At 41.1% G+C, this 25449-nt stretch overlaps 1 protein-coding gene across 5 annotated transcripts; it reads right to left on the minus strand.

Moving 5' to 3' along the window:
- Positions 1–1487: 1487 nt before the first annotated feature.
- On the minus strand, positions 1488–25294 carry MCM4 (minichromosome maintenance complex component 4). 5 transcript variants are annotated; one of them, XM_045789109.2, is made up of 17 exons: positions 25227–25294; positions 24981–25064; positions 24442–24606; positions 23939–24102; positions 23743–23844; positions 23411–23506; positions 23239–23334; positions 21834–21972; positions 20098–20318; positions 10724–10844; positions 8121–8380; positions 7067–7432; positions 6502–6629; positions 5250–5457; positions 3791–4019; positions 3084–3217; positions 1488–2231 (listed from the first exon to the last, which is right to left on the minus strand). In XM_045789109.2, exons 2-17 carry the CDS (start codon positions 25048–25050, stop codon positions 2139–2141), a joined length of 2592 nt encoding a protein of 863 aa, XP_045645065.1. In that variant the 5' UTR covers positions 25051–25064; positions 25227–25294; the 3' UTR covers positions 1488–2138. The 5 variants fall into 5 exon arrangements, with proteins under 5 accessions (XP_045645065.1, XP_045645063.1, XP_045645066.1 ...); XM_045789107.2 differs by having other exon boundaries at positions 25180–25278; XM_045789110.2 differs by having other exon boundaries at positions 25177–25256.
- Between the last annotated feature and the right edge of the window lie 155 nt (positions 25295–25449).

Raw genomic sequence — 25449 nt, forward strand, 5'->3', positions numbered from 1 at the left:
TCCAATTACTTTCAGGTAACTTTGCCTCACAAAACCCTACATGTGTAATTTTGATAATGGTGATGTATGCTATTTACAGCTTGTCAGTGACAAGCTCAAGCACCGCCTAAGAACCAGTTATTTCTGAGTAACTCAAAGAGATGTGAGTAAAACTTATTTCTAGTCTGAATAACATGTGGTCACAAGAACATAGTTCAACAGACTGAAACTTCTCTCCTCAACTGAACATTTATGAAGAATGTATCACATGACAGGCACCAAGGAAACTTCATGTGATTTTAGAAATGTAAGCAATGTGTCCAAAAGCACCAAACAGTTAAAAACCCGACTTATAGCCAGAGCATGGCATCTTTACATAGTTAAATTTTAATCAGAAGACTTGACTTTTAATTCCAGCTTCATCTCTTGCTTTGGGTCTTCAGGCAAGAGATGAGACCTCTTGCTTCCTTCATCTATAAAAAGGAAAGACTGAACGTACAGAGTGGCTGACAATTACATACAAAAGGGTGTCCTACACAGTGATTTCACTGAGGAAACTTTACTAGTAAAGTCACTTGGTGGGCAGTTTGGCCTGGATCCTTTGGTGAAGCCACAACCTAACTACTGCCTCCTTCAAGATACAAGGCATTTTGCAAACCTGCCAAGAACAGCACAGATAAGAATGATGACTGATGAAAAGAAGAGTTTGATGAAAATTTAACTCTAAGGGCACCTGGGTGGCTCAGTCAGTTCAGTGTCCAACTCTAAGTTTCAGCTCAGGTCATGATCTTGGGGTCATGAGATTAAGCCCCAAGACGGACTCAGCACTCAGTGTGGAGTCTGCTTGAGATTCTCTGCCTCTCCCTCTACCCCTCCCCCTCATTCGCATATGCTCTAAAATAAATAAATAAAATCTTAGGGAAAAAAAGCCTCTAAATATCATTCCAATGTTAACATTTAATGTTATTTAACAATTAAGTTAGTCCTATCATTTCCTATGGATACTAGATTAATGAATGTTGATCCTAAATTATAAAATTATAAAAAACTTATAAAAAAAAAGGGCTAACTCATACACTAACTTCAGAGTTTCAGGGATTATTTATTATAGTCTTATTTCTGTATAAAATTCCAGCCTATGGTGGTTTTATAAGAATAACGCCTGCTATGGGACTCCTGGGTGGCTCAGTTGGTTAAGTGTCTGCCTTTGGCTCATGTCATGATTCCAGGGTCCTGGGATTGAGTCAGTCCCACATTGGGCTACTTGCTCAGTAGGGAACCTGCTTCTCCCTCCGCCTGCTGCTCCCCCTTGCTTATGCTCTCTCTCTGATAAATAACGTCTTAAAAAAAAAAAAGGATAGTGCCTGCTAGGATTGAAATAAATTAGAACTTATTATAGTGAACTTCTTTTGTGCGTTCTAAAGTACTTACTACCATCATGAATGTCCATGAATATAGTGTTTATTAAAGCTTTTTCTCTTCATGAAAAATAATACCAGACAACCAAGTATTACTTATTCAATCATTTATTTAGGAAAAAGTTTACATACTAGGATAAAATAGAAGTTAACCTAGAACCTAATCATTTCCAACCACCCATTTTTTTAATCTTATGGGAGGCATGAGAACAAGCCTCTAGAAGGAATTACACTTGAGAGTTTTAAGAGGGAGAAATGCTCTGGTCCTTCATTATCTCACACTGAATGATATACCCTGGCTAGGTTTTATCTCATATTACAAAAACTTCAAGCATATGGATGACTGCCTTTAGAAAGTCCAGCACAAAAACCACAACCCATGACCCAGACTGCAATCTCCAAAAAACCCCTGACATCCTGACACATACACACATACATACATAGATACATATATATATATGGCAATACAGATTAAATGCCCTGGTGCTAAAATAATGGCACTTAAAAAAAAATAACCTCTACTGTAAATTGTAAATTGGCACAGTATTTTCACTTAAAATGTTAAACAAGTGGAAAACACACTTTACTGTGAAAACTGAACCCAGGTTAGAAAATTTTTATGGAACCAAATGATGACTTTAAGAATCTATTTCCACTGACAGCAACAGCGGCAGCTGATTGGCCCCTGTGCAGTACACATATGCACACAGTACAACACCCACGGCACTGCTCACTAGAGCTTCAGAGCAAGCGGACAGTTTTGCCAGTTACTGTTAAGAAGTCATCATCAGCCAAGGCACGCAGGGCTTCTTCAAACATATCTTTGGTAATAGCCTTTGGGGAAGAGATGAAAACAATTATTTTATATGTCAAGTACTCCCTTACCTGTTAGATACACAATGATTTCAATGTAAAGAATCACCAGTCTCTTTCCTTTTTGGTGGCTGTATACATACATTCCTTAGGTTCTAACTCAGGAGGGGCAACCATTTCCTGTAGAGGGTCTGATATCAGGTAAATAGACAGGCTTGACATCTACCCATGTGGTCTATAGAAATATTCAACTCTGCCCCTGTAGTGTTAATGCAGCCGCAGGAAATAGCCAAGTGAAGAGGCGTTATGAAAGAAGGCAAATGGCTAGACTTGGACCCTGGAGTTCTTTTCACTGGGCAACCCAACTTTATTTACAAAAGGGAACCTGATCATTTCATCATTAAATTAAGATACATGGCTAACATGCATGTTTAACACTATAATAGGAAAAAACTGCAAACATCCTAAATGTCCAACAATCGGTTAAGTAAATGATGGAATAGGCATGCAAAGGGATCTTACACAGTCATTATAAATAATGGTAAGTCTACTTACCATCACAGGTGATGTTAATGGCATATTTTAATTAAAAACCAAAGAAAAAGCAAGTTATAAAACAGTGTAACTCTAATTGACTATGTTCATTTTTCAAAGAAAAGACCACATGTGCACCTATACACATACAAAAACTATTAAAGGAATACAACAAAATTTTGTGATTATTTCTTGGGTTTATGGGTGATTTTACTTTTTTTTTAATCCAGACCTACATTTAATACTTAAAGGAAAGAAAAAGATTAAAAAAAAAACCTTATAAGTACTAAGGTAAAAAACAAAAACTCTATTAAGCAGATAATACTTATAAACACTTACTATGTCAGACTGTCCCCGGATATCTTCAAAAAGTTGCTGATATTTTAGAGCTGGTGTTTTGCCCTTAGATAAAATAAGTTTTTTCAATGCTTCAGCTAACTCTTCTTTCCGTTTACGAGACGTGGCACTCATTCCTGATTTAAAAGAAATGGAAAAAAAAAAAAAAAAAAAAGAAAAAAGAAAAAAATTAATGAAAATATTTCTGCTACAAGGAAGTGAAATATTTCAAATTTCCATAAATATTTCTTTAGTAGTGTTGCCACAAAAAAGGTTAGGGGACAGTGGCTGAATGCGAAAATATATTCAAAATTTTGAGTTCTGAATTCTCTGGTGTTTCCAATTTTCTATAAGCCAGTAACTGCTAGTTTCCACTGAAACACAGTCCACATAATCTTTATAGCAAGCAGTCAGTGCTCATTAAGAAATGAATTACTTCTTTAAAGTGGACTAACACAGGTGCCTAGACAGCAGAAGAGTACTGTGAAATTAGATACAACCCTGTGTGTGTGCGTCAAGTGTGCTAGGCATATTTTTCTCAACTTTTAACAGATTCTCAAAGAGGCTCTGATCTGAAAAAGGTCAAGAACCTCTGCCATTTCAAATAATTTGTTAGCTGAAATATTTAATACAAATCACTTATACATTAAGTGTATACATATATATTAAAAAATTCTCATGTGCTCTTATGTTCAATGCAAATAACAGACCTGTAGTTAGAATAGATATGTCCACAATGCCAGTTCGGGGGTCAGTGGCAGACTGCTTTAGGGCTTCCCGATGGAGGCGTTTTGCTTCTTCAACATCAACTGCTTCAACTTTGTTTGAGAATCGTACTTTAGCATGGGCTTCTGCTAATCGAATTAATGACTCCAGCTGTCGAGGGTATGCAGAAACCATTCCTCGGCTGCTACCAATCTTCCTCATGTCTACATAAGCCTAGTGTAGACAGGAAAAAACAAAACAAAACAAAACCCAAAACTCCTTATAACAACGCTTTAGTTTTGTGGCTGAACTCTGAACAGTTAGGATTCTATTAAATACCAGCTGCCAGGTACAGTACTGAGGGGAATTAAAAGTCAGATCTAGCCTTGTGCCTTAAGCTCACAAGATGGCAGTATCTGATGTGGCTATGAAGAGTGAAGAATGGGAGCAGGCATGAGGTGTGTGAGGCCAGCACTCAGGGGGACACGGTGGATTGGGGTAAACGGCAGGCCACCATTACAGCAGAGGACTATCAGGGTGCCGGTCTGAAAAAGCTCAGGCACCAATTCTAGTTTACTCCCCGGCTGAGGGTTCATTTAATGAGTGAGGTATGCAAAGATTACTGGAATAATGTTACAAAGCTGAGTTGTATTAAACTCACATATATATAACATTATTATTTTTTTTTTAAGCAACTCTCAAGTATATGATACAAATGAAAAATTACACATCATCTATAACTTTGAGTATTTTTAGGGGCTTAATTAGGATGTAAAGCCCATAACAGCACCAGGAATCTTCCTAATATAACATTTGAATAACTGAATGTGTCATTATGCACTGCTCTCCATGTGAAAGGATACTGAAAAGTGAACATCAAGTACTCACAATTCATTTTACTTTTTAGAAACCAGCAAGTGGAAGCTCAGAGAAATTAGATGACTTCTCCAGAGTTACAAAGTTACAAAGCAGTGTAACTTCTATTTCTTTTTTTTTTTTTAAGATTTTATTTATTTATTTGAAGAGTGAAAGACAGCCAGTGAGAGAAGGAACACAAGCAGGGGGAGTGGGAGAGGAAGAAGCAGGCTCCCAGTGGAGAAGCCCGATGAGGGGCTCAATCCCAGGACTGTGGGATCACGCCCTGAGCCGAAAGCAGACGCCCAACGCCTGAGCCACCCAGGTGCCCTGCCTAACTTCTATTTCAACTCACGTATTCAGATCTTAAATTCACTGTGCTTACAAATACTTAATTATAAAAAGTTTATATGACATATATAAAAGAAATCTTTTCCCCCTTTTTACCCTTGGAATAGTCAATTTTGCAACACAGGAGGAAAATGTAGTTATAGGAAATAGTAGGTTATTAACAAAATTACCTTTTTAAGGGAGACAGTCAGCTAGTTACATTAATGCTATAGGCTCAACAAAAACATTTTTCCGGGCTTAAACACAGATGTGTGTTACCTCAATGAGAGCCTGGCTGGCTTCCTGGCTCAGACGAGGCATGACCATGCTGTGGGCGTAAGCAATGTAGTCCTTCAGCACTGCCATGTCCATGAACTCCTCCTCCATTTGCTCCTCGCTCTGGTAGTACAAAGCGACGAGGTGGTGGGCCAGACGCCTATCATAGGTTTCGTCCTGAGGGTCCAGCATGAGGAATATCAAATCAAACCTGAGAAAATATTGTAAAACCTTTTTTTTCCTGCTTGGGACATCAACATACTCACATATGTAACTTAAACATTGCTCTTGGGGCTCCTGGGTCGCTCAGCTGGTTAAGCCTCTGACTCTTGGTTTTGGCTCAGGGTCATGATGTCATAACTGCATTGGGGTCCACACTCAGTGGGGAGTCAGTTGGAGAGTCCTCCCCCCCCCCCCGGTATCCCCTCTCCTCCCAGCGCTTTCTCTCTCAAATTAATCTTAAAAAAAAAAAAAATTGCTCCTGGGCATGTACAGTGAACGTGTGTGTAGTCAGGGCTGCCAAGGGAGAATTAGCAGTCTGTTGTCCAGTTGTCTGGTGATCTTCAGATCAATCCCTTTCTCCCTATTCTGGCTCCAGCAGGCACCCACTCTTCTGGCCCTTAGGTCTGCCCAGGAAATGGCAGGTCACCAAACAGCTGAGTCAAAGAAATAAGATTCCTCCAAGGGAAATGTTATTGTAATTTTGAAGATAAGAAGATTTAAAGGAAAAAGCATTCAACTGTTTTGGAAAAAAAAAAACAACAACAAAAAACACAACTTTGGAAAAAAGTTGAATAATTAAAATCTAAAATTCATTTATGAAATACTATTACAATCCATTAATGAAATCAATATTTGTAGCAGTGGGGTTGAGAAAAACTGGATTACACAACTCCACTTAAACAAATTCAATTTTTCAGAAGCTTATCTGTCATGTGAAGCTTTCTGTACTTTGATGATATTCTTTAACGACTTTAAGATTGAGATGAGGCAATGAGTGATGGGCTTCTGAAAAGGATCAAGGTGAAATGTTGTAACAGTTTCAAAGAATGAATAAATGTTAAGGTGCTACCCACAGCTGAGTAGAGAAACACAATCCTTGTCATGAAACCCTGACCACCCATATTAGAAAACTTTGCATTAGAGTGAAGAGCTTATGATGCTAGCAGTTGTTGAAGTTTATTATTTCCTTTTATCTCACCCTGAAAATTCTACAAATGAGCAAAGTAAGAGCATCTTCTTTATGTTCTCATACCTTGATAATAATGTGTGAGGTAGCTGGATATTTTCAATGGTAGTTTTTTTAGGATTCCACTGAGACTCAATAGGATTTGCTGCTGCCAGGATAGACGTGCGGGCATTGAGCTGGCAAATAATCCCAGCCTATCAGAGAAAACAGCGTAGTTAGAAGCTTCACCCTGATGCTGGCAGGAACAGCGTGAGCTATCTTCACCTGGCATGCCCTTTGCCATATATTCACTGTCACCAAGAACCACACACATCACCTTGGAAGGGTGATATCAACAGATTTATCTGGGACAATGCCATCCTCAGATTCATGCCAACAATCGTATTTTAGACAAATGTATATTAACCACATTGTTCTCAGAAACCCCCTGCATGACACTGAGGACAAACTCAAGTTCTATGAAATATTAGTGGGTTAGTATAGCAACAAGATGAAAGAGGAAATATTCAAAGACATTTAGCTGAAACCTAATAGGAAAAGCATTCATGAGTTTACCAAGTTAGAACCAAGGTGAATATAGATGCTAGATTCCTAAGTGTGCCCGTGTTTACACGTAGAGAATGGGCCTCACCTTTGCAATAGAAAGAGTCTGCTGTTCCATGACTTCATGTAGTACTGATCTTGTACTTTCATTCATCTTGTCAAACTCATCAATACAGCAGATACCATTGTCACTCAGGACAAGAGCACCAGTCTGCAAGACAAGCTGCCTTGTCTCGGGGTCTTTCATCACATACGCAGTGAGGCCGACTGCACTGGAGCCTTTCCCGGACGTGTACTGGCCCCTGGGGACCAGGTTGTACACATACTGCAGCAGCTGGGACTTGCTGGTCCCAGGGTCACCACACAACAGGATGTTGATCTCAGCACGAAATTTGCCTCTTCCTGTGTGACTAAAATCCTTTCTTGTTCCACCAAAGAGCTGAAGCAAGATTCCCTAAACAAACATGTTTATTTTTTTTTTTTTTGTTAAAGATTTTATTTATTTATGTGACAGACAGCCAGCCAGCGAGAGAGGGAACACAAGCAGGGGGAGTGGGAGAGGAAGAAGCAGGCTCACAGCGGAGGAGCCCGATGTGGGACTCGATCCCGGAACGCCGGGATCACGCCCTGAGCCGAAGGCAGACGCTTTAACGACTGCGCTACCCAGGCGCCCCTAAACAAACATGTTTAAACATTCACTTATTACAGAGTAACTGAGATCTAGTTTAAATGTTAGAGGTATTTTCTTATCCTATGAATAAAAAATTATAATTAAATTAAGGGAAGATATAAATACAACAGTGCTTTAAGTTATCATTAACCAACTTATATAGAAGCACATAACACTGTGCCAGAATGGTGGCCATGTAAATCCCTATTCTGACTCCATCTGGCTTTTGTTATGTTTAGAAACATGTAAGCTCAATGTAGATATGAGGAAATGAACAATGATGCTGGGATTTTTGTCAACCAATAACCAAGTTAGATGGTGAGCACCTTGCTCTGTGGAACAGGCAACAGTTCGTATCCTTTAGGGGCAGGGTGGAGGGGTGGTGACAGTATGGGGCTGGGGGGGGGAATGTTCATGCTTTTTGATCTCAAAAAACTATAAATCCTGATCAAAGTTAAAAGTCCACTGTTACCTTCTTTATATCTTCATGTTCATAAATGCTTGGAGCCAAGGCTGAAGCCAGTCTCTCATAAATGTCTGGCTTTCTAGAAAGTTCCTTAAGCAATTCCACACGCTTCTCTGAAAAAAGTTTCTGCTCTGCTTCTTCATCAAGTCCATGCAGACGTTTTGCATCAGTTTTCCGATAGTGAATGACATCAATGTGGGTTTTGTAGACAGACTTCACATTACTCACTCTTGAGTTCACTCGAATAGGAACAGCTCTATAGATGCCTGAGGGTACAACCAAGAGACATGCTTTTACCTTCCCCTAAATGTCTCATAAACTAGCAGACAGCAGGCAGCACTTAAGAGATCTGAGGGCTGGCAGGGGAGGTGAGCTTTGAGCACACTGCCTTCATGGCCCTCCTAGAGTCAAGGACTCAGGCCTATACTGCAAAGCTCCCTGCTAAAGGGGGCAAGGCACGTTGGGAAGAACACAGGTTTTTGAAAAAAGCAGACCTAAAACTGTGTTTATCTGTGACCATCCATTAGCTCTATGACCTTGGGGACCTGAGTATAATCATACTGCATATAATCATTCCGAGATTTAAATGAAATTACTTTGCTTTTAGCACAATGCTGGCTTACAGCTGTGTTCAATAAATAGTATTTTGAAATAGTATTTTCATTTCTCTTAAGCTGAATGTACAGAATCTGCTTAGTATTAATTATTTGACTACAACAAAGTACTAAAATCCTGTACCAAAAATTTGGAAAGGAAATCCTAAAAGCTCTTTTAAAAATTATTCAAATAAAATCTTTAAAAAATTACTAAAAAATTATTTCACAGACAAGACAGTCTACTGGGTCAAAGGTAAAGATATGGTAAAGGAGGGGCGCCTGGGTGGCTCACTCGTTAAGCGTCTGCCTTCGGCTCAGATCATGATCCTGGGGTCCTGGGATCAAGCCCCGCATCGGGCTCCCTGCTCAGTGGGAAGCCTGCTTCTCCCTCTCCCACTCCCCCCTGCTTGTATTCCCTCTCTCGCTGTGTCTCTCTCTGTCAAATAAATAAAATCTTTAAAAAAAAAAAAAAGATATGGTAAAGGAAAAATTATTACATGTTGTTAATAATAAGAAGTGTTTCTAGGTGAATGGCCATGCCCTAGCGTGCTTCCTAAAGAATACAATGTAAGAACAGTAGAAGAAATAAATGATCAGCCCTTCAACCATACCAACTCCTTTGTTCTCCAAGAAGAGTTTCCCAAACTGACATAATTTGTAATGGTTATCTTTTTTGACTTTCAATCTAGAAGGCCTGGACTCTGGGACAATCCAATTCCTTGCCACTTTCTGAGGAATAAGCATCTGCTCTATTACAGGCTTCTTAGCAACTCACCATAGATCACCAATCCTTTTGCTGATTTAACAGGTCAATGTCATTCTTTTTCAAAACATAAAAACCAGTTTATATGTAACATTCTGAGCGTACAAAACCTTCATAGCAAGCTGGATTAGGGATGGATGACTATTAAAGTGGTCTAGTTATCTTTACTGGTGCTTGCAATGATTCATCATCACAGAACAACATAAGTATTGATACTTATTTTACACCTATATTGCGCTGTCCACAGGCCACCCCCCACCCCCCGCCAATACGTTCACCTGTATCATCACATTAATTCCACTTGGCAGTTGAGGATATTAAAACAGCAGATTAAACACTTTATCAAAGTTTCAGCCCAGTAGGGTGGCAGAACAAGGATTGCACACCTTCACTAATGACACGTTCTTTCACATTGTTAATGGACTACAAATGCTTTTATAACTTAAGATTGCTATGGGCAACTGTTGAGCTTCATACTGGGGGGACACAGGATGAGAAGTCTAACTCACTGAACACAACCAGTGGGCTACACCAAGAGCCAAGGCCACTCCCTGGACTCAGTCCCCACCTTGACCTCAATGAACTGTACCTACTGTGCACACAAACATTCCTCCTTGAGAAACCAGGTGCTCATGCTGCTCTGAAGCATTAAGAGAAAGACTGGCATATTCACATGGTATACAGTGGAATGAGCACTTTCCTGGCCAGAAGAGAGGAGGAACCTCGTGTCCAAGATTACCACAGAACCTCAGCTACAGTCACTTGCAAGTTTCTGAATCTCTACTTCCTCTAAAAATACCATAATGTAACTCCTGTATGGAAGCAAGGTGCTCTGGCCCACTTCTTCTCTATAATGAGTAAATGTTAACCCTTGGCTATACATTTGGGAAGTAAGCAGCAAATTATTTAAAATTCCAGAATTGGTGAGTGCTGCTTCCTGGAGCTGCTGGTATAACTCCAATCTTACCAATACTAGCCTTGTCTGAGCTGTTTCCTCAAGACACCAATGCTATCAGGTCAAAATACACTAACAGCTCTGGAACACTGAGACAGTAAAGAGCAAGCAACTGCAAGGACAGCGGATTGAAAGGTTCCACCCTGCTAGGTAAAAAAGTGATTAAAGCATTATACAGGCAGGACCAAGCCTCATGCCAATGAATGCATGACCAAGCCAAAGGACTAACTAAAAGATACCAAAAAAAAAAAAAAGCAAGACATACTTATCTCATTAATACAGTCTACATTCTTACCTGTAACGTTCACTCTGTCTCCAGGCTGAACCTTGTCAACAAGATCATTGTGAGCAAAAAGGATGACAGTGTGAGGCGTCTGCCCTGCGGGCATATCCTCAGGAGACTCTTGAAGTTTGATCTGAAAGAGCAGTGGAAACAGAAAACTCGGGAAATCATAAGCATAATTTAGGCAAAACTGCCAGTCATTGTACCACTTAGAGATAACTATTTTTGATGTTTACCACATTTTTATTTTATTAAAAAGATTTCATTTATTTATTTTAGAGAGAGAGCACGTGTACACGTGTGTGTTCCCGAGTCGGGGAGGGAATGAGGAAGAGGGAGAAAAAGATTCCCAGCTGACTGCAGAACCAGTTGCAGGGCTCGATCTTACATCCTGAGCCAAAATCGTGAGTCCCACACTCAACTGAGCTACCCAAGAGCCCCACTACATTTATTTTTAAAGCACCATTCTTGGGGCACTGGGTGGCTCAGTCGGTTTAGTATCTGCCTTTGGCTCAGGTCATGTTCCCCGGACTCTGGGACTGAGCCCTGCATTGGGCTCCCTGCTCAGTGGGGAGCTTGCTTCTCCCTCGGCTTCCCCCTGCTTGTATTTGTGTTCTCTCTCTCTCAAATAAATAAAATCTTAAAAAAAAAAAAACACCATTCTTCGTTTTTATCTCCAGATAGCTAACATTTTTTTTGTTTTATACCTTTAATGTGACACGAACATACATTTGTAAGGATATTATTTATTTACAAATTATCCTATCTGCGGGGAGCGGCCAGTGATTTATCTGACTGTTTTTCACCATTTCAAGGTTGTAGTGGATATTTCTTCGTATATATGTTTGTCTAAATTTCTAATTATATTTTTAGCAGTTACTTCCAGTAGATTTCCTGGGTGGAGAAGTACACACTTTTCAGGTTCATGGTTAAGCACTTTTGTGCATCTCTCCTAGTCACTATATGCACCTCATAAACACTTGGCCTGACTACTCATCTATGCTGAGCCCCTGACGTGCTGGACCCTGGTTCTAGGTATCGGGGACTCCACAGTGAATGAAGTCTTCCCTCAGAGTGGAGTGAGGAGAGACAATACACAAACACACAAGCGACAGTGACAAATGTAATGGACAGAAGAAAAAAAGAGTAAGAAGCATGGGCAGTGGGGGAGATACTTTTCATAACGCAAGGTTAGGGAAGGCCTTTCTCAGATCAAGCAGTCTCTAGGCAGAGGTCTAAGGATGTTATGGAGGAAGCCATGTGTTCTGAATGGTAAGAACAGCAAGTACAAAGATCCTGAGGCAAACCTGTGCTTGGCTGAGGAACGCTGTATAAGGTAATAGTTGAGACACCATCAGTGAGGTCTGTGGGTACACAGGTGTGTTACGGTGATGTTGGGCCAGGTAGTGTGGAGGTTACTCTAGGATACTAAGTTTTATTTCAGGTCAGTATGGGAGTCTTTGAAGCATTTTAAAAAAGGATATTACACTATAAGCTCCTTGGGAGCACGAATCCACATTTTTATCTATCGCTCTCAGCAGCACATTGGCATGAGTTGATTACATTTGCTCTAATAATTGGTACTAATATTAGATGAAAATTTTTATCTATATTTAATTTTCAGTTCTTTGGTTAGTAAAAATGTTGAACAGTTTTTCACATTTGCTAGTATTTTTCTTATTGACTCCCCATATGGGAAATTAACTTTGCAGTATTTTGAACATATTCTAAATTTTAAAAAGTTGTTTAAACATTGTAACAAAATAAAAGAAACTTAACAGTCCTTGTCCCTGCGCCTGCCTACTTTGACACCATTATAATAACAGCAGATAAATGATTTTGACTTTTCCCATTTACTTATATGTTGTTTTAATAACTTCATCTTAACATTTTCATTATTAAAGGGGTGCCTAGGTGGCTCAGTCGGTTAAGCAGCCAACTTGGTTTCGGCTTAGGTCATGATCTCGCAGCTGTGAGATTGAGCTCTGTGGGGGGCTCTGTACTCAGTGTGGAGTCTGCTTCATACTTTCTTCCTCTCCCTCCCCATCTGTCCCTCCCTGCGCTCAAGCTCTCTCTCTAAAGTAAAAAAAAATCTTTAAAAAAAATTTCATTAAAGACGCAAAGCCAAACTTCCTTTACGACAAAATGTGTGAGAAAAACTTCAGAAAAATTGTCAACTCTTTCTGTACCAGGGGAACAGCTGCAAAATGACAAAATTTAACCAAGTATTTTTTACCAATATTTTTTCAAAATATTTTATTTTTAAGTAATCTTTACACCCAATGTGGAGCTCAAACTTACAACTCTGAGAGAGGGGAGTTACGATGGCGGAGGAGTAGGGGACCCGGTTTTTAGCGGGTCCCCTGAGTTGAGTTGGATAGGTACCAGACCAGCCTGAACATCCACGGAATCAGCCTGAGACGCAGGAGGATACATCTGGATCTCTACAAATGAACATCTCCAGCACTGAGTATTGAGGTACGAAGCGGGGAGCCGTGAAACCGCGCACAGATATCGGAAAATAAACAGAAGGGGGAGGGAGCCGCCACGTTCGGGCGCCAGGAAGCAGCAGCCACTTGCACGGGGGAGCGGTGGACTCGCTGACCGGCACCCGTGAGAAAACAGACTGAGACCGTAAGCCAGGGAACGTGCAAGACCAGACTGAAAACCAGAGCTCCGGTGTGTTCACTGGAACCAGACTGAGACCGGGAGCACCGGGAGGGCACGGGGGCACTGGCAGTGTTAGAAACACAAAGAACAGAGACGTGCCGGCCCTGGAAGTGAGGGCTGGGACGCCAGGTATGGGGCGCACATCCCAGGACGATGCAGGGTTGAGCAGCACCAACAGAAACAGGGTTAAAGTGGTCAGAACATCAGTGGAGAACGGGCAGTGATCCCCTCTGTTCTGAGACAGGCTGAGATTCAGCCACTGCTGCTCTATCAGAAGAGGCACAGCAAAACACCAGGGACCATCCCCATCCCCCCTGCAGGGGACATGGAGACTCTATCCAAACAGGGTTGCCTGAGTATCGGCGCAGCAGGCCCCTCCCCCAGAAGGCAGGCTGAAAAATCAAGAAGCCCACATCCCTAAGATCCCTATAAAACAAGGGCACACAGCCTGGGTCCCAGTCAATAATTTGGGCTCTGGACAACCCCACAACCTCTCCTCATCAGAATGACAAGAAGGAGAAATCACCCCCAGCAAAGAAAAGACAATGAGTCTGTGGCCTCTGCCACAGAACTAATGGATATGGATATAACCAAATTATCAGAAATGGAATTCAGAGTAACAATGGTCAACATGATGTGCAGACTTGAAAAAAGTATTAACGAAAATGTTAATGAGAATATAGAATCTCTAAGGGTGGACATGAGAGCGAAACTGGCAGAAATTAAAAATTCTATGAGCCAAATGCCATCAAAACTAGAGGCTCTGAGGGCCAGGGTGAATGAGGCAGAAGAACGTATCAGCGAATTGGAGGATGGGTTAGTAGAAGAGAAAGCTAGAACAGAATCTGGACTCAAAAAAATCCACGCTCAGGAATGTAGGTTACGGGAGGTTACTGACTCAATGAAACGTTCCAATGTCAGAACCATCGGCATCCCCAAGGGGGTGGAGAAAAACAGAGGTCTAGAAGAGATATTTGAACAAATTGTAGCTGAAAACTTCCCTAATCTAGCACGGGAAACAAACATTCGTGTCCAAGAGGCAGAGAGGACCCCTCCCAAGCTCAACCATGACAAACTGTCACGTCGTAGTGCAACTCGCAAATATTAGATCCAAGGATACAGTATTGAAAGCAGTCAGGGTAAAGAAATTTCTCACGTACCAAGGCAAAGGTATCAGAATTACGTCAGACCTGTCTACACAGACCTGGAATGAGAGAAAGGGTTGGGGAGGGCATTTTTAAAGCTCTTTCAGAGAAGAACATGCAGCCAAGGATCCTTTATCCAGCAAGGCTGTCATTCAGAATTGATGGAGAAATAAAGACCTTCCAGAATCGCCAGTCATTGACCAATTTCGTAACCACGAGACCAGCCCTACAGGAGATATTAAGGGAGATATTCTATAGAGGTAAAAAGGCCCCAAGAGTGATACAGAACAGAAAGTCACAATCGATAGAAACAAAGACTTTACTGGCAACATGGCATCATTAAAATCATCTCTCTCAATAATTGGTCTCAATGTAAATGGCCTAAATGCTCCCATAACGCCACAGGGTTGCAGATTGGATAAAAAGACATGACCCATCCATTTGCTGTCTACAAGAGACTCATTTCGAACCCAAAGATACATTCAGACTGAAAGTAAAGGGATGGAATACCATCTTTCACGCCAATGGATCTCAAAAGAAAGCTGGGGTAGCAATTCTCATATCAGACAGATTGGATTTTAAACTAAAGACTATAGTAAGAGACACAGAAGGGCACTATATTATTCTTAAAGGATGCATCCAACAAGTGCATATGACAATTATAAATATATATGCCCCCAACAGGGGAGCAGCAAGATACACAAGCCAACTCTTATCTACAGTAAAGAGACATATAGATAAAAACACACTAATAGTTGGAGACCTCAACGCTCCACTATCAGCAATAGACAGATCACCTAAGCAAGAAATCAGCAAAGAAACAAGAGCTTTGAATGCCATAGTCGACGAGTTGGACCTCATAGATATATATAGAACACTACACCCCAGAACCAAAGAATACTCATTCTATTCTAATGCCCATGGAACATTCTCAAGAATAGACCATGTTCTGGGACACAAAACAGGTCTCAACTGATACCAAAAGACTGAAATTATACCCTGCATATTCTCAGACCACAACGCTCTGAAATTGGAACTCAACCACAAGGAAAAATTTGGAAGAAACTCAAACACTTGGAGACTAAGAACCATCCTGCTCAGGAATGATTCGATAAACCAGGAAATCAAAAATCAATTTAAACAACTTACGGAGACCAACGAGAATGAAAACACAATAGTCCAAAACCTATGGGATACTGCAAAGGCAGTCCAAAGGGGGAAATACATAGCCATCCAAGCCTCACTCAAAAGAATAGAAAAATCTAAAATGCAGTTTTTATATTCTCACCTCAAGAAGCTGGAACAGCAACAGAGGGACAGGCCTAATCCACGCACGAGGAAGCAGTTGACCAAGACTAGAGCAGAAATCAATGAATTAGGGGCGCCTGGGTGGCACAGTGGTTAAGCGTCTGCCTTCGGCTCAGGGCGTGATCCCGGCGTTATGGGATCGAGCCCCACATCAGGCTCCTCCGCTAGGAGCCTGCTTCTTCCTCTCCCACTCCCCCTGCTTGTGTTCCCTCTCTCGCTGGCTGTCTCTATCTCTGTCGAATAAATAAATAAAATCTTAAAAAAAAAAAAATCAATGAATTAGAAACCAGGAGCAGAGTAGAGCAGATCAACAGAACTAGAAACTGGTTCTTTGAGAGAATTAATAAAATTGACAGACCACTGGCAAAACTTACCTAAAAGAATAGAGAAAGGAGTCAAATTAATAAAATTATGAATGAAAAGGGAGAGGTCACAACCAACACCAATGAAATTGGAAGGATTATTAGAAACTTTTATCAACAGCTATATGCCAATAAATTAACCAATCTGGAAGAGATGGAGGCCTTCCTGGAAACCTATAAACTACCAAGACTGAAACAGGAAGAAATTGATTTCTTAAACAGGCCAATTAATTATGAAGAGATTGAGTCAGTGATAAACAACCTTCCAAATAACAAAATCCAGGCCCGGCCGGTTTTCCCGGGGAATTCTACCAAACATTCAAAGAAGAAATAATACCTATTCTCCTAAAGCTATTTCAAAAAATACAAACAGAAGGAAAGCTACCAAACTCATTCTGTGAGGCCAATATGACCTTGATCCCCAAACCAGGCAAAGACCCCATCAAAAAGGAGAATTACAGACCGATTTCCCTAAGGAATATGGACACCAAAATCCTCAATAAGATCCTGGCTAATAGAATCCAACAGTACATTAAAAGGATTATCCATCATGACCAAGTGGGATTCATCCCTGGGATGCAAGCGTGGTTCAACATTTGCAAATCTATCAGTGTTGTAGATTTTATCCAGAAAGAAAAATTCAAAAATCATATGATTCTCTCAATAGTTGCAGAAAAAGCATTTGACAAAATACAGCATCCTTTCCCGATTAAAACCCTTCAGAGTGTAGGCATAGAGGGTACATTCCTTAATCTCATAAAAACCATCTATGAAAAGCCTACAGCAAATATCATTCTCAATGGGGAAAAGCTGAAAGCCTTTCCCTTAAGATCAGGAACACGACAAGGATGCCCACTCTTGCCACTATTATTCAACACGGTACTAGAAGTCCTTGCAATAGCAATCAGACAACAAAAAGGGATAAAAGGTATCCAAATCGGGAAAGAAGTCGTCAAAATGTCTCTCTTACCAGATGACATGATACTCTATATGGAAAACCCAAAAGAACCCACTCCCAAACTATTAGAAGTTATAGAGCAATAATGTGGCGGGATACAAAATCAGTGGTCAGAAATCAGTGGCATTTCTATACACGAACAATGAGACTGAAGAAAGAGAAATTAGGAAATCCATCCCATTTACAATAGCACCAAAAACCATACGTTACCTTGGAATTAACTTAACCAAAGGCGTAAAGGATCTCTATTCTACAAACTATATATCACTCTTGAAAGACATTGAACTTGAAGACACAAAAAGATGGAAAAATATTCCATGCTCATGGATCGAAAGAATTAACATAGTTAAAATGTCCATGCTACCCAGAGCTATGTACACTTTCAACGCTATCCCGATCAAAATACCGATGACATTTTTCAAAGAACTGGAACAAATAGTCCTTAAATTTGTATGGAACCAGAAATGACCCCGAATCACCAAAGAATTGTTGAAAAGGAAAAAACAAAGCTGGGGGCATCACAATGCTGGATTTCAAGCTGTACAACAAAGCTGTGATCACAAAGGTAGCATGGTACTGGCACAAAAACAGACACATAGACCAATGGAACAGAATAGAGAACCCAGAAATGGACCCTCGGCTCTTTGGGCAACTAATCTTTGATAAAGCAGGAAAAAACATCCGGTGGAAAAAAGACAGTCTCTTCAATAAATGGTGCTGGGAAAACTGGACAGCTACATGCAAAAAAATGAAACCTGACCACTCTCTCACACCATACACAACGATAAACTCCAAATGGATGAAAGACCTCGATGTGAGACAGGAATCCATCAAAATCATAGAGGAGAACATGGCAGCTACCTCTAGGACACTGGCCCAAGCAACGTTTTTCATGACACATCTTCAAAGGCAAGAGAAACAAAAGATAAAATGAACTTGTGGGAATTCATCAAGATAGATAGCTTCTGCACAGCCAAGGAAACAGTCAAAAAAACTAAGAGGCAGCCCACGGAATGGGAGAATATACTTGCAAATGATGCTACAGATAAAAGAATGGTATCCAAGATCTACAAAGAACTTCTCAAACTCAATACGCGAGAAACAGATAAACAAATCATAAAATGGGCAGAAGATATGAACAGACACTTTTGCAAAGAAGACATACAAATGGCTAACAGACACATGAAAAAATGTTCAAAATCATTAGCCATGAGGGAAATTCAAATCAAAACCACACTAAGATACCACCTTACACCAGTTAGAATGGCAAAAATAGACAAGGCAAGAAACAACAATTGTTGGAGAGGATGTGGAGAAAGGGGGTCCCTCCTACATTGTTGGTGGGAATGCAAGTTGGTACAGCCACTCTGGAAAACAGTGTGGAGGTCCCTTAAAAAGTTAAAAATTGAGCTACCCTATGATCCAGCCATTGCACTACTGGGTGTTTACCCCAAAGATACAGACATAGTGAAGAGAAGGGCCACATGCCCCCCAATGTTCATAGCAGCATTGTCCACAATAGCTAAATCGTGGAAGGAACTGAGATGCCCTTCAGCAGATGACTGGACTAAGAAGATGTGGTTCATATATACAATGGAATATTACTCAGCTATCAGAAAGAACGATTTCTCAACATTTGCTGCAACATGGACGGCATTGGAGGAGATAATGCTAAGTGAAATAAGTCAAGCAGAGAAAGACAATTATCATGATTTCTCTCATCTATGGAACATAGGAGCTAGGAAGATCGGTAGGGGAAGAAAGGGATAAAGAAAGGGGGGGTAATCAGAAGAGGGAATGAAGCATGACAGACTATGGACTCTGAGAAACAAACTGAGGCCTTCAGAGGGGAGGGGGGTGGAGGAATGGGTAGTAAGGAGGGCACGTATTGCATGGTGCACTGGGTGTTATATGCAACTAATGAATCATCGAACTTTACATCAGAAACCGGGTATGTACTGTATCGTGACTAACGTAATATAATAAAAAAAACTTAAAAAAAAAAGAAAAAAAAAACCCAATATGTACATCATGTCCACCTTTGTTTTAAAAAGAATATGTACACATAAATATGTTTAATTTTTATCCATGTTTTTTGCATTTTCTATACTTTATATAAAGTATATTGCTTTATAAAAGAAAACATATTTAAACAAAACAAAACAAAACAAAAAACCTTACAACTCTGAGATCAAAAGAGTCGTATACCCTACCAACTAGCCAGCCAGGCACCCCAATTTTTATTGATCTTATAATGTTGCATAAAATATTGTCTGACATACTAAATTTTTTTTTACAAGCTTAAGTATTTCCTATATAAACATCTCATGTTAAATTTTTTTTTTTTAAGATTTATTTTAGGGCACCTGGGTGGCTCAGTTGGTTAAGCATCTGCCTTCAGCTCAGGTCATGAGCCCAGGGTCCTGGGATTGAGTCCCACATTGGGCTCCCTGCTCAGCGGGGAGCCTGATTCTCTCTCTCCCTCTGCCTCTCCCCCCTGCTCGTGCGTACTCTCTCTCTCTTTCTCATAAAAAAAAAAAAAAAACCTTAAAAAAAAGATTTTACAGAGAGAGAGAAAGGGGAAGAGGGAGGGGTGGGGAAGGACAGAGGTAGAGAGAGAAAAAGTCTAAAGCAGACTCGGTGCTAAGCACAGAGCTGGACCTGGGGTTTGATCTCTCAACCTGAGCGAAAACCAGACGGTTAATCAACTGTGCCATGAAGGCAACCCTCACACTAAATTTAATATGTCAAATAGTGGAAGATAATATTGAAAGAATGTGTTTTTCTTATTATGAAGTATTTCAGGTCATGAGAACGTGGCATATATAATCATAATCCGATGCTCACTGGCAATAAAAAAGGAATATTCCCATCCCAAAGCTGAAGCCTTAAGCACCAACATGTCAAAGGGGAGGCCTCCCAGGCACCCAAGAAGGCACATACCATCTGCTTGTCAGAGAACATAGAGCGGTTGTGGATCAGCGCCATGCTGTGGGTGGTATGGCAGCGCTCACAAACAGAGGGCTCAGCGATGCGGCCACGGTCAATCTCCACCCTGGCTGTGTGGGCACACACTTGGCACTGGAAGAAGGCCTCCTGCATTTCTGGAATCAGCTGGGATGTCCTGATTACCATGCCACTGATGGCAATGAGCTGGTCGATGTCTGTAAGGAGTTAGGGAGAGAAGTCAGCTTATCCATCAGCCACTGCCCACAGCCCAGCCAGAGGTGGTATCTTTCCTGAGCTATATTCCTGCCAGGGCAGGTCCGGGTCTGCCATCAAGCCCAGGAGAATCTTACTGGAAGATGCAGAGGTACCGGGGGATGGCTGGGGTCACAGGTAGGTGCTGTGGCCAGAGCATGAATGTTTAACTGGGTATCCTCAGGTCTGGCCTGAGATGCCCTTCCTGTGTTGTCTTCCTACTTTTCAACTCTGATGGACCCCTGGCCTCCTGCCCCAGGGTCTTCTGTCCGACAGGTATCCACCACCTTCCTGCTCATCTACCTGCTATTTCCCTCCACCTTTTGGGTTTGCATTTGAAGCTTTACATTTTTGCCTCCTTTGCCCCATGGCCTTCTGCCTCATGCACTGTATCATGTGGAAGTCCTGCTGTCTCAATATATGTGAAAAGCATTGGCTCCAGAGCCAGACGGTCTGGACTGAGTACCTGTGTGACCCTGGGGACACCCTTAGCCTCTCTGTGCCCATCTACACATGGCAGTAATGGCACCTACCTTACACTTGAAGATTAAAAAACCTGCATACATTAAGCCTAATAAGAACAGTACCTGGCAGAAATAAGCACTATATAACTTAGCCAATCATTACCATCTATATAAGAAAGCCCTTGTACAGAATATTTTCCCCTCTTGCTCCTGGTTCCTCTTCAATTTGGACTTTCCCTGACAGGAAAACTTTTACCCAACTCATTCCCACTGCTAGTTCCAAACAACTTACACTGTTATTCGTAGTCAACAAAACCTGGCCTGTAGTTAGCCACAGCTGGCTTTGTTGATTGTCTCAGCCTTTCAGTACTTATTCACAAGGTCTTTCCCACTTGGTCTTGTCCTCCTTCTACCTACTTACAAATCTTCCTTTCTTCTCTCTCCACCAATCCTTATTTTACTTTTAAAAAGTAACCTCCATAGTTAAGTTACACAAATCAACATAAAAGTTAAAAACTTCTGAAATTAGTTGAGTATCTGGCAATTCTTCTTCCTCTGAATTGAGGGGAGAATCCTCAAGCAGACTTCCTGCTGAGTGCGGACCTGAGATCATGACCTGAGCCACAATCAAGAGTCGGATGCTCAATTCACTGAGCCACCCCGGTGCTCCCCAAACTAGATTCCTTTCTTAAGCTCCGAAGCAGGGATATTTTGTATTTGTTTCCTGCAGTGATTCTGAAAATGTGCCTACTTAGTAACTGTAAAATTATTACATTTGGTCAAGCTCACCTTAAGATAGAGAACTGTCAAGAGTTACAACATCTTTTATGTAATTTCAGTTAAGTTAAAAGAAAGTAGGGTGGGTTCAAAGGCGTATCAGGTAAATGAATCTGCCATATATTTAGTCAATTTATAATCTAGTACCACCACTATTATATAAACCAATTCTTTTAAAATTCCTTGGTGAAATAAGATTTTATTTTTATGTATTTTCCTGCTATTAAAAAACATTACCTTCTGGATTTAGGTTTCTCATATTCTTCGTCTTTAATGCATTGAATGGTCTTACTTGAATCTGATGTTCTAAGATTGAGTCAGGGTAACAGTCAAAGAAGATCTCATTGACAGCCATGTCAAAGGTTGGGATAACTTCCTATAAAAACGAATGTAAAGAAGTCAAGCTGTGTTTATACTTCCATCTTAGAATTAAATACAAGAAATAAGGCATTTCATATTAGCAAAGTATAAGAACAAGTTCATCTGGCATAATCCTTAACTACCACCTCTATATAATCACAAACATGCTGTTTAAAAACTTTAGGTACATTGAGACTGAGCTCTCTCACCTCTGCATATTCTTATTTAGTTTCAGTGTGATCATATATATGAAACCATCAGAATGTACTGACATATCTTAGGCTTTTAATTAGTAACAAAAAGTTTTTGAACTCATACTTTCATGTTAGGGAACTTGACCAAGGTCACACAGCTATTAAACTGCAAGATCAAGATATAAAAACAAGTCTGCTTGCCTCCAAAGCCTACAACTAGAATAAATATAGCTGATATTTCAATAATAAAATTTGACATAAAGCTTAAAAGAAAAAGGTTATAGGGGCGCCTGGTTGGCTCAGTTGGTTAAGCGCCAGACTCCTGATTTTGGCTCAGGGCATAATCTCAGGGTTGTGAGATCTGTGCTGGGTCTGGAGCCTGCCTAAGATTCTCTTTCTGAATTATAAAAAACAAAAACCAAAACAAAACAAAACAAAAAGATTCTCTTTCTCCCTCTCCCCCCAAAAAATTAATTAAAAAAAAAAAAAGGTTACAACACACTTAACATAATCTGCTATGGATGACACAAAGTATAACGCATTTATTTATAAAATATTTTTGTTTAAGGGATGCTTGGGTGGCATAGTTGGTTGAGTGTCTGACTCTACATTTTGGCTCGGGTCATGATCTCAGGGTCATGAGAGATCCAGCCCCAACTGGGGCTCTGCACTGAGCCTGGAGTCTGCTTAAGACTATCCCCCTCCCCCTGCCACCCCCTCACCTCCTACGTGTGTGCACTCTCTCTAAAGTAAATAAATAAATCTTAAAAAAAATTTTTTTTCACTTAAGATAATTTACTTCATCCAACCCAAGCAGCTGTCAATTTTAAGATTCACCATTATTTTAAATACTATTAAGAAATAACCTGCCAATTAGACTACGATCTGCCATTGACAATAATACACTTTCCAATTTTGGAAATGTGAAGTCTGAGAAAATGTTCATTTTAAAGGAGAAGAAGTGTGATTTTCTTAAGTTTTTTGCTCTGGAGGCACATTCTGTTACCCAGGAAATTCTGCTATTCAAAAACCCTTTAGGTATTCTGGATATTTACTATAATTCATCAAGGTCAAAATCAAAATCTTACCTGTGGGTAGCAGATGAGCTGTCTGTATAGATTTTTGTCAAATGATTTTATGTGTTCACAGTTTACATTTAAAAATGGCTCCCCGATGACATTTATCTAGAAAACAAACAAGTTATGTTCAGCTGATTGCTTTAAAATGCATTAATTTGATTTTATAAGACTATCTGATTACCTCCCCAAGTCGTTGCATGTACAGAGGTTCAGTAATATCTATGCCAATATTTTCTTCTTCTTTAGCCAGAGGGTCAATAAAACGTTGAAGGAATCTCTTGATGTGGAGAGAAAAAGAGTAAGTTTGATGCATTCAGGAATAACAACTACTCGATATGCAAAAAATTATGAGTATGTCACTATTTGGAGACAAATAGTATTTTTTCTTTTTAAAAACATCAACAATTCTAAGCCACCTAAAAATCTACCCAAGTGTTATGGCTACTTAGATATTACTTATAAACCTTTTCTCCCAGCATTTTCAGAATCCTAAAGTATTAAGGTACAGCTCACCTGAAAATTTTCTTTGCATGTTGCCACATTTACATCTGTTCCCCAAATCACAAGTTTTTGGCCTAGAGACTGCTCACTTGCCACTATATCTTCTGTTGCTGGCTATACAGAAAAGTATGATAAAACCAGTTAATGGGGAATTACCCATTTTATGTTCTCGAAATGCCGCTATCAGAAGACCGTACTGTGTACTCACCACATCAGACTGCAAATCCACCTGCAGGCCTTTCCGTGCGGACCCCAGGTCAGGCCTTTGCCTCACAGGTGTGCCTCTAACACCACTTCTTGGGGTTCCCTCTACACGAGAGCTGGGAGTGCCATATGTCAGTGGTGAACTAACATCAAAGTCAAGGGGAATTGCTATAAAAACAAAATTTGAAAGTCTACAATAAAATTCTGGTAGCCTATCAAATCCTAAACTACAGCGTGTTGTGTTGATATAAGTCATCTAAGCACAAAAGCAAATAATATTCCTTGTAACCTGTGGAGGTTAAGATTCTGAGAACTATTAAACCTTCTTGTAAAACAGCACCAAAACTTTTTTTCTCTGTTCACTAAGCCCTAACATATACCTATTTCTATACTCTTGGTGAACATACTAGCTCATGTACATTACATCAACTACCGTTAACAAACCAGCAAAATCTGACCAGCTAAAGCACCATCTACCACAAGAGAACTTAGATCGCCAAAACACACCTGACGAATGTATCTGAGCAGGGCTGGAAAATAACGTATCCTGTGCGGCAGGGCTCTGCAGGTCAGCTCCAGGTGAGGTCGGCATGGGCTGTAACTCTCCTGTAGAGGTAGAATCTTCGCCTCTACGTCTCTGATACGGTGACGACCTGGCATCTTCACTTCGAGCTTGTGACATACAAAACAGAAAAGATGGCCATCATTTCTCATGTTTGGTCTTCCGGGTTCCATTAAGTCTCTTGGGAACAAATACAAACCAAACAAAACGGAGACAAATGGGCACGAACATGCTTAAAAATTAGAAACAGGTTGGAAAGGGTGGAACGAGGGCCCAGCACTTCCTGCCTCACAAAAAAAGTATCTGCACACTAGAGTTGGCGGAGCATGAGCAAATGCTCGCCGTCCGCACGTCTTACTCCATCTGGAACCTCAAAGACTGCGCTCAGAGCCAGAAACCAGGCGCACAGACCAGTGGCGGGAAAAAGCCAGAAGAGGGGAAGGAAGGTTAACGTGGCGGGCTCGACTCACGGGAAGGGACTTACGCGTCTGCGCAGGAGTGGCCCGCCCGCGCCGGCTGCCGCGGCGGCTTGGGGTGGACGCCGGGGACGACATGTTGCTCGTGGAACCTGCGCGAGAAAGGGGCAGGTTCCATCCGTATCCGCCCCCAGCTTTCCCCCTCCCCACCGCACAGATACCCTCGCTGGGCTCCGCACCGCGCCGCCCTTGCCCGCACACTGCTACCCGGGAAGCTCGCTCGCCGCCGACGCCCGCAGGGTAGCCGGACGCACCAGACAAATCGTTCTCCTACACCGCACTAGCAGAGCAAGGTTTCGCGCCAGCTGCTCCGTCGTCAACGCCCTCGGCGGTGCTCCACCAATCACAGCAGCGCCCTCGCATGGCTCCGCCTCCGGGAGGCGCCACTGCGCAGCAACAGGGGGACTGAACGGTCTCCCTCGGCGCCCCACGTAAGGCAGACTCAAGCCTCGCTCGGTGCCTCCCCTCCGTTTAGGT

The sequence above is a fragment of the Ursus americanus genome, chromosome 9, assembly GCF_024610735.1.
Source record: "Ursus americanus isolate L20-20 chromosome 9, mUrsAme1.1.p, whole genome shotgun sequence".
NCBI classification, from domain to species: Eukaryota; Metazoa; Chordata; class Mammalia; order Carnivora; family Ursidae; genus Ursus; species Ursus americanus.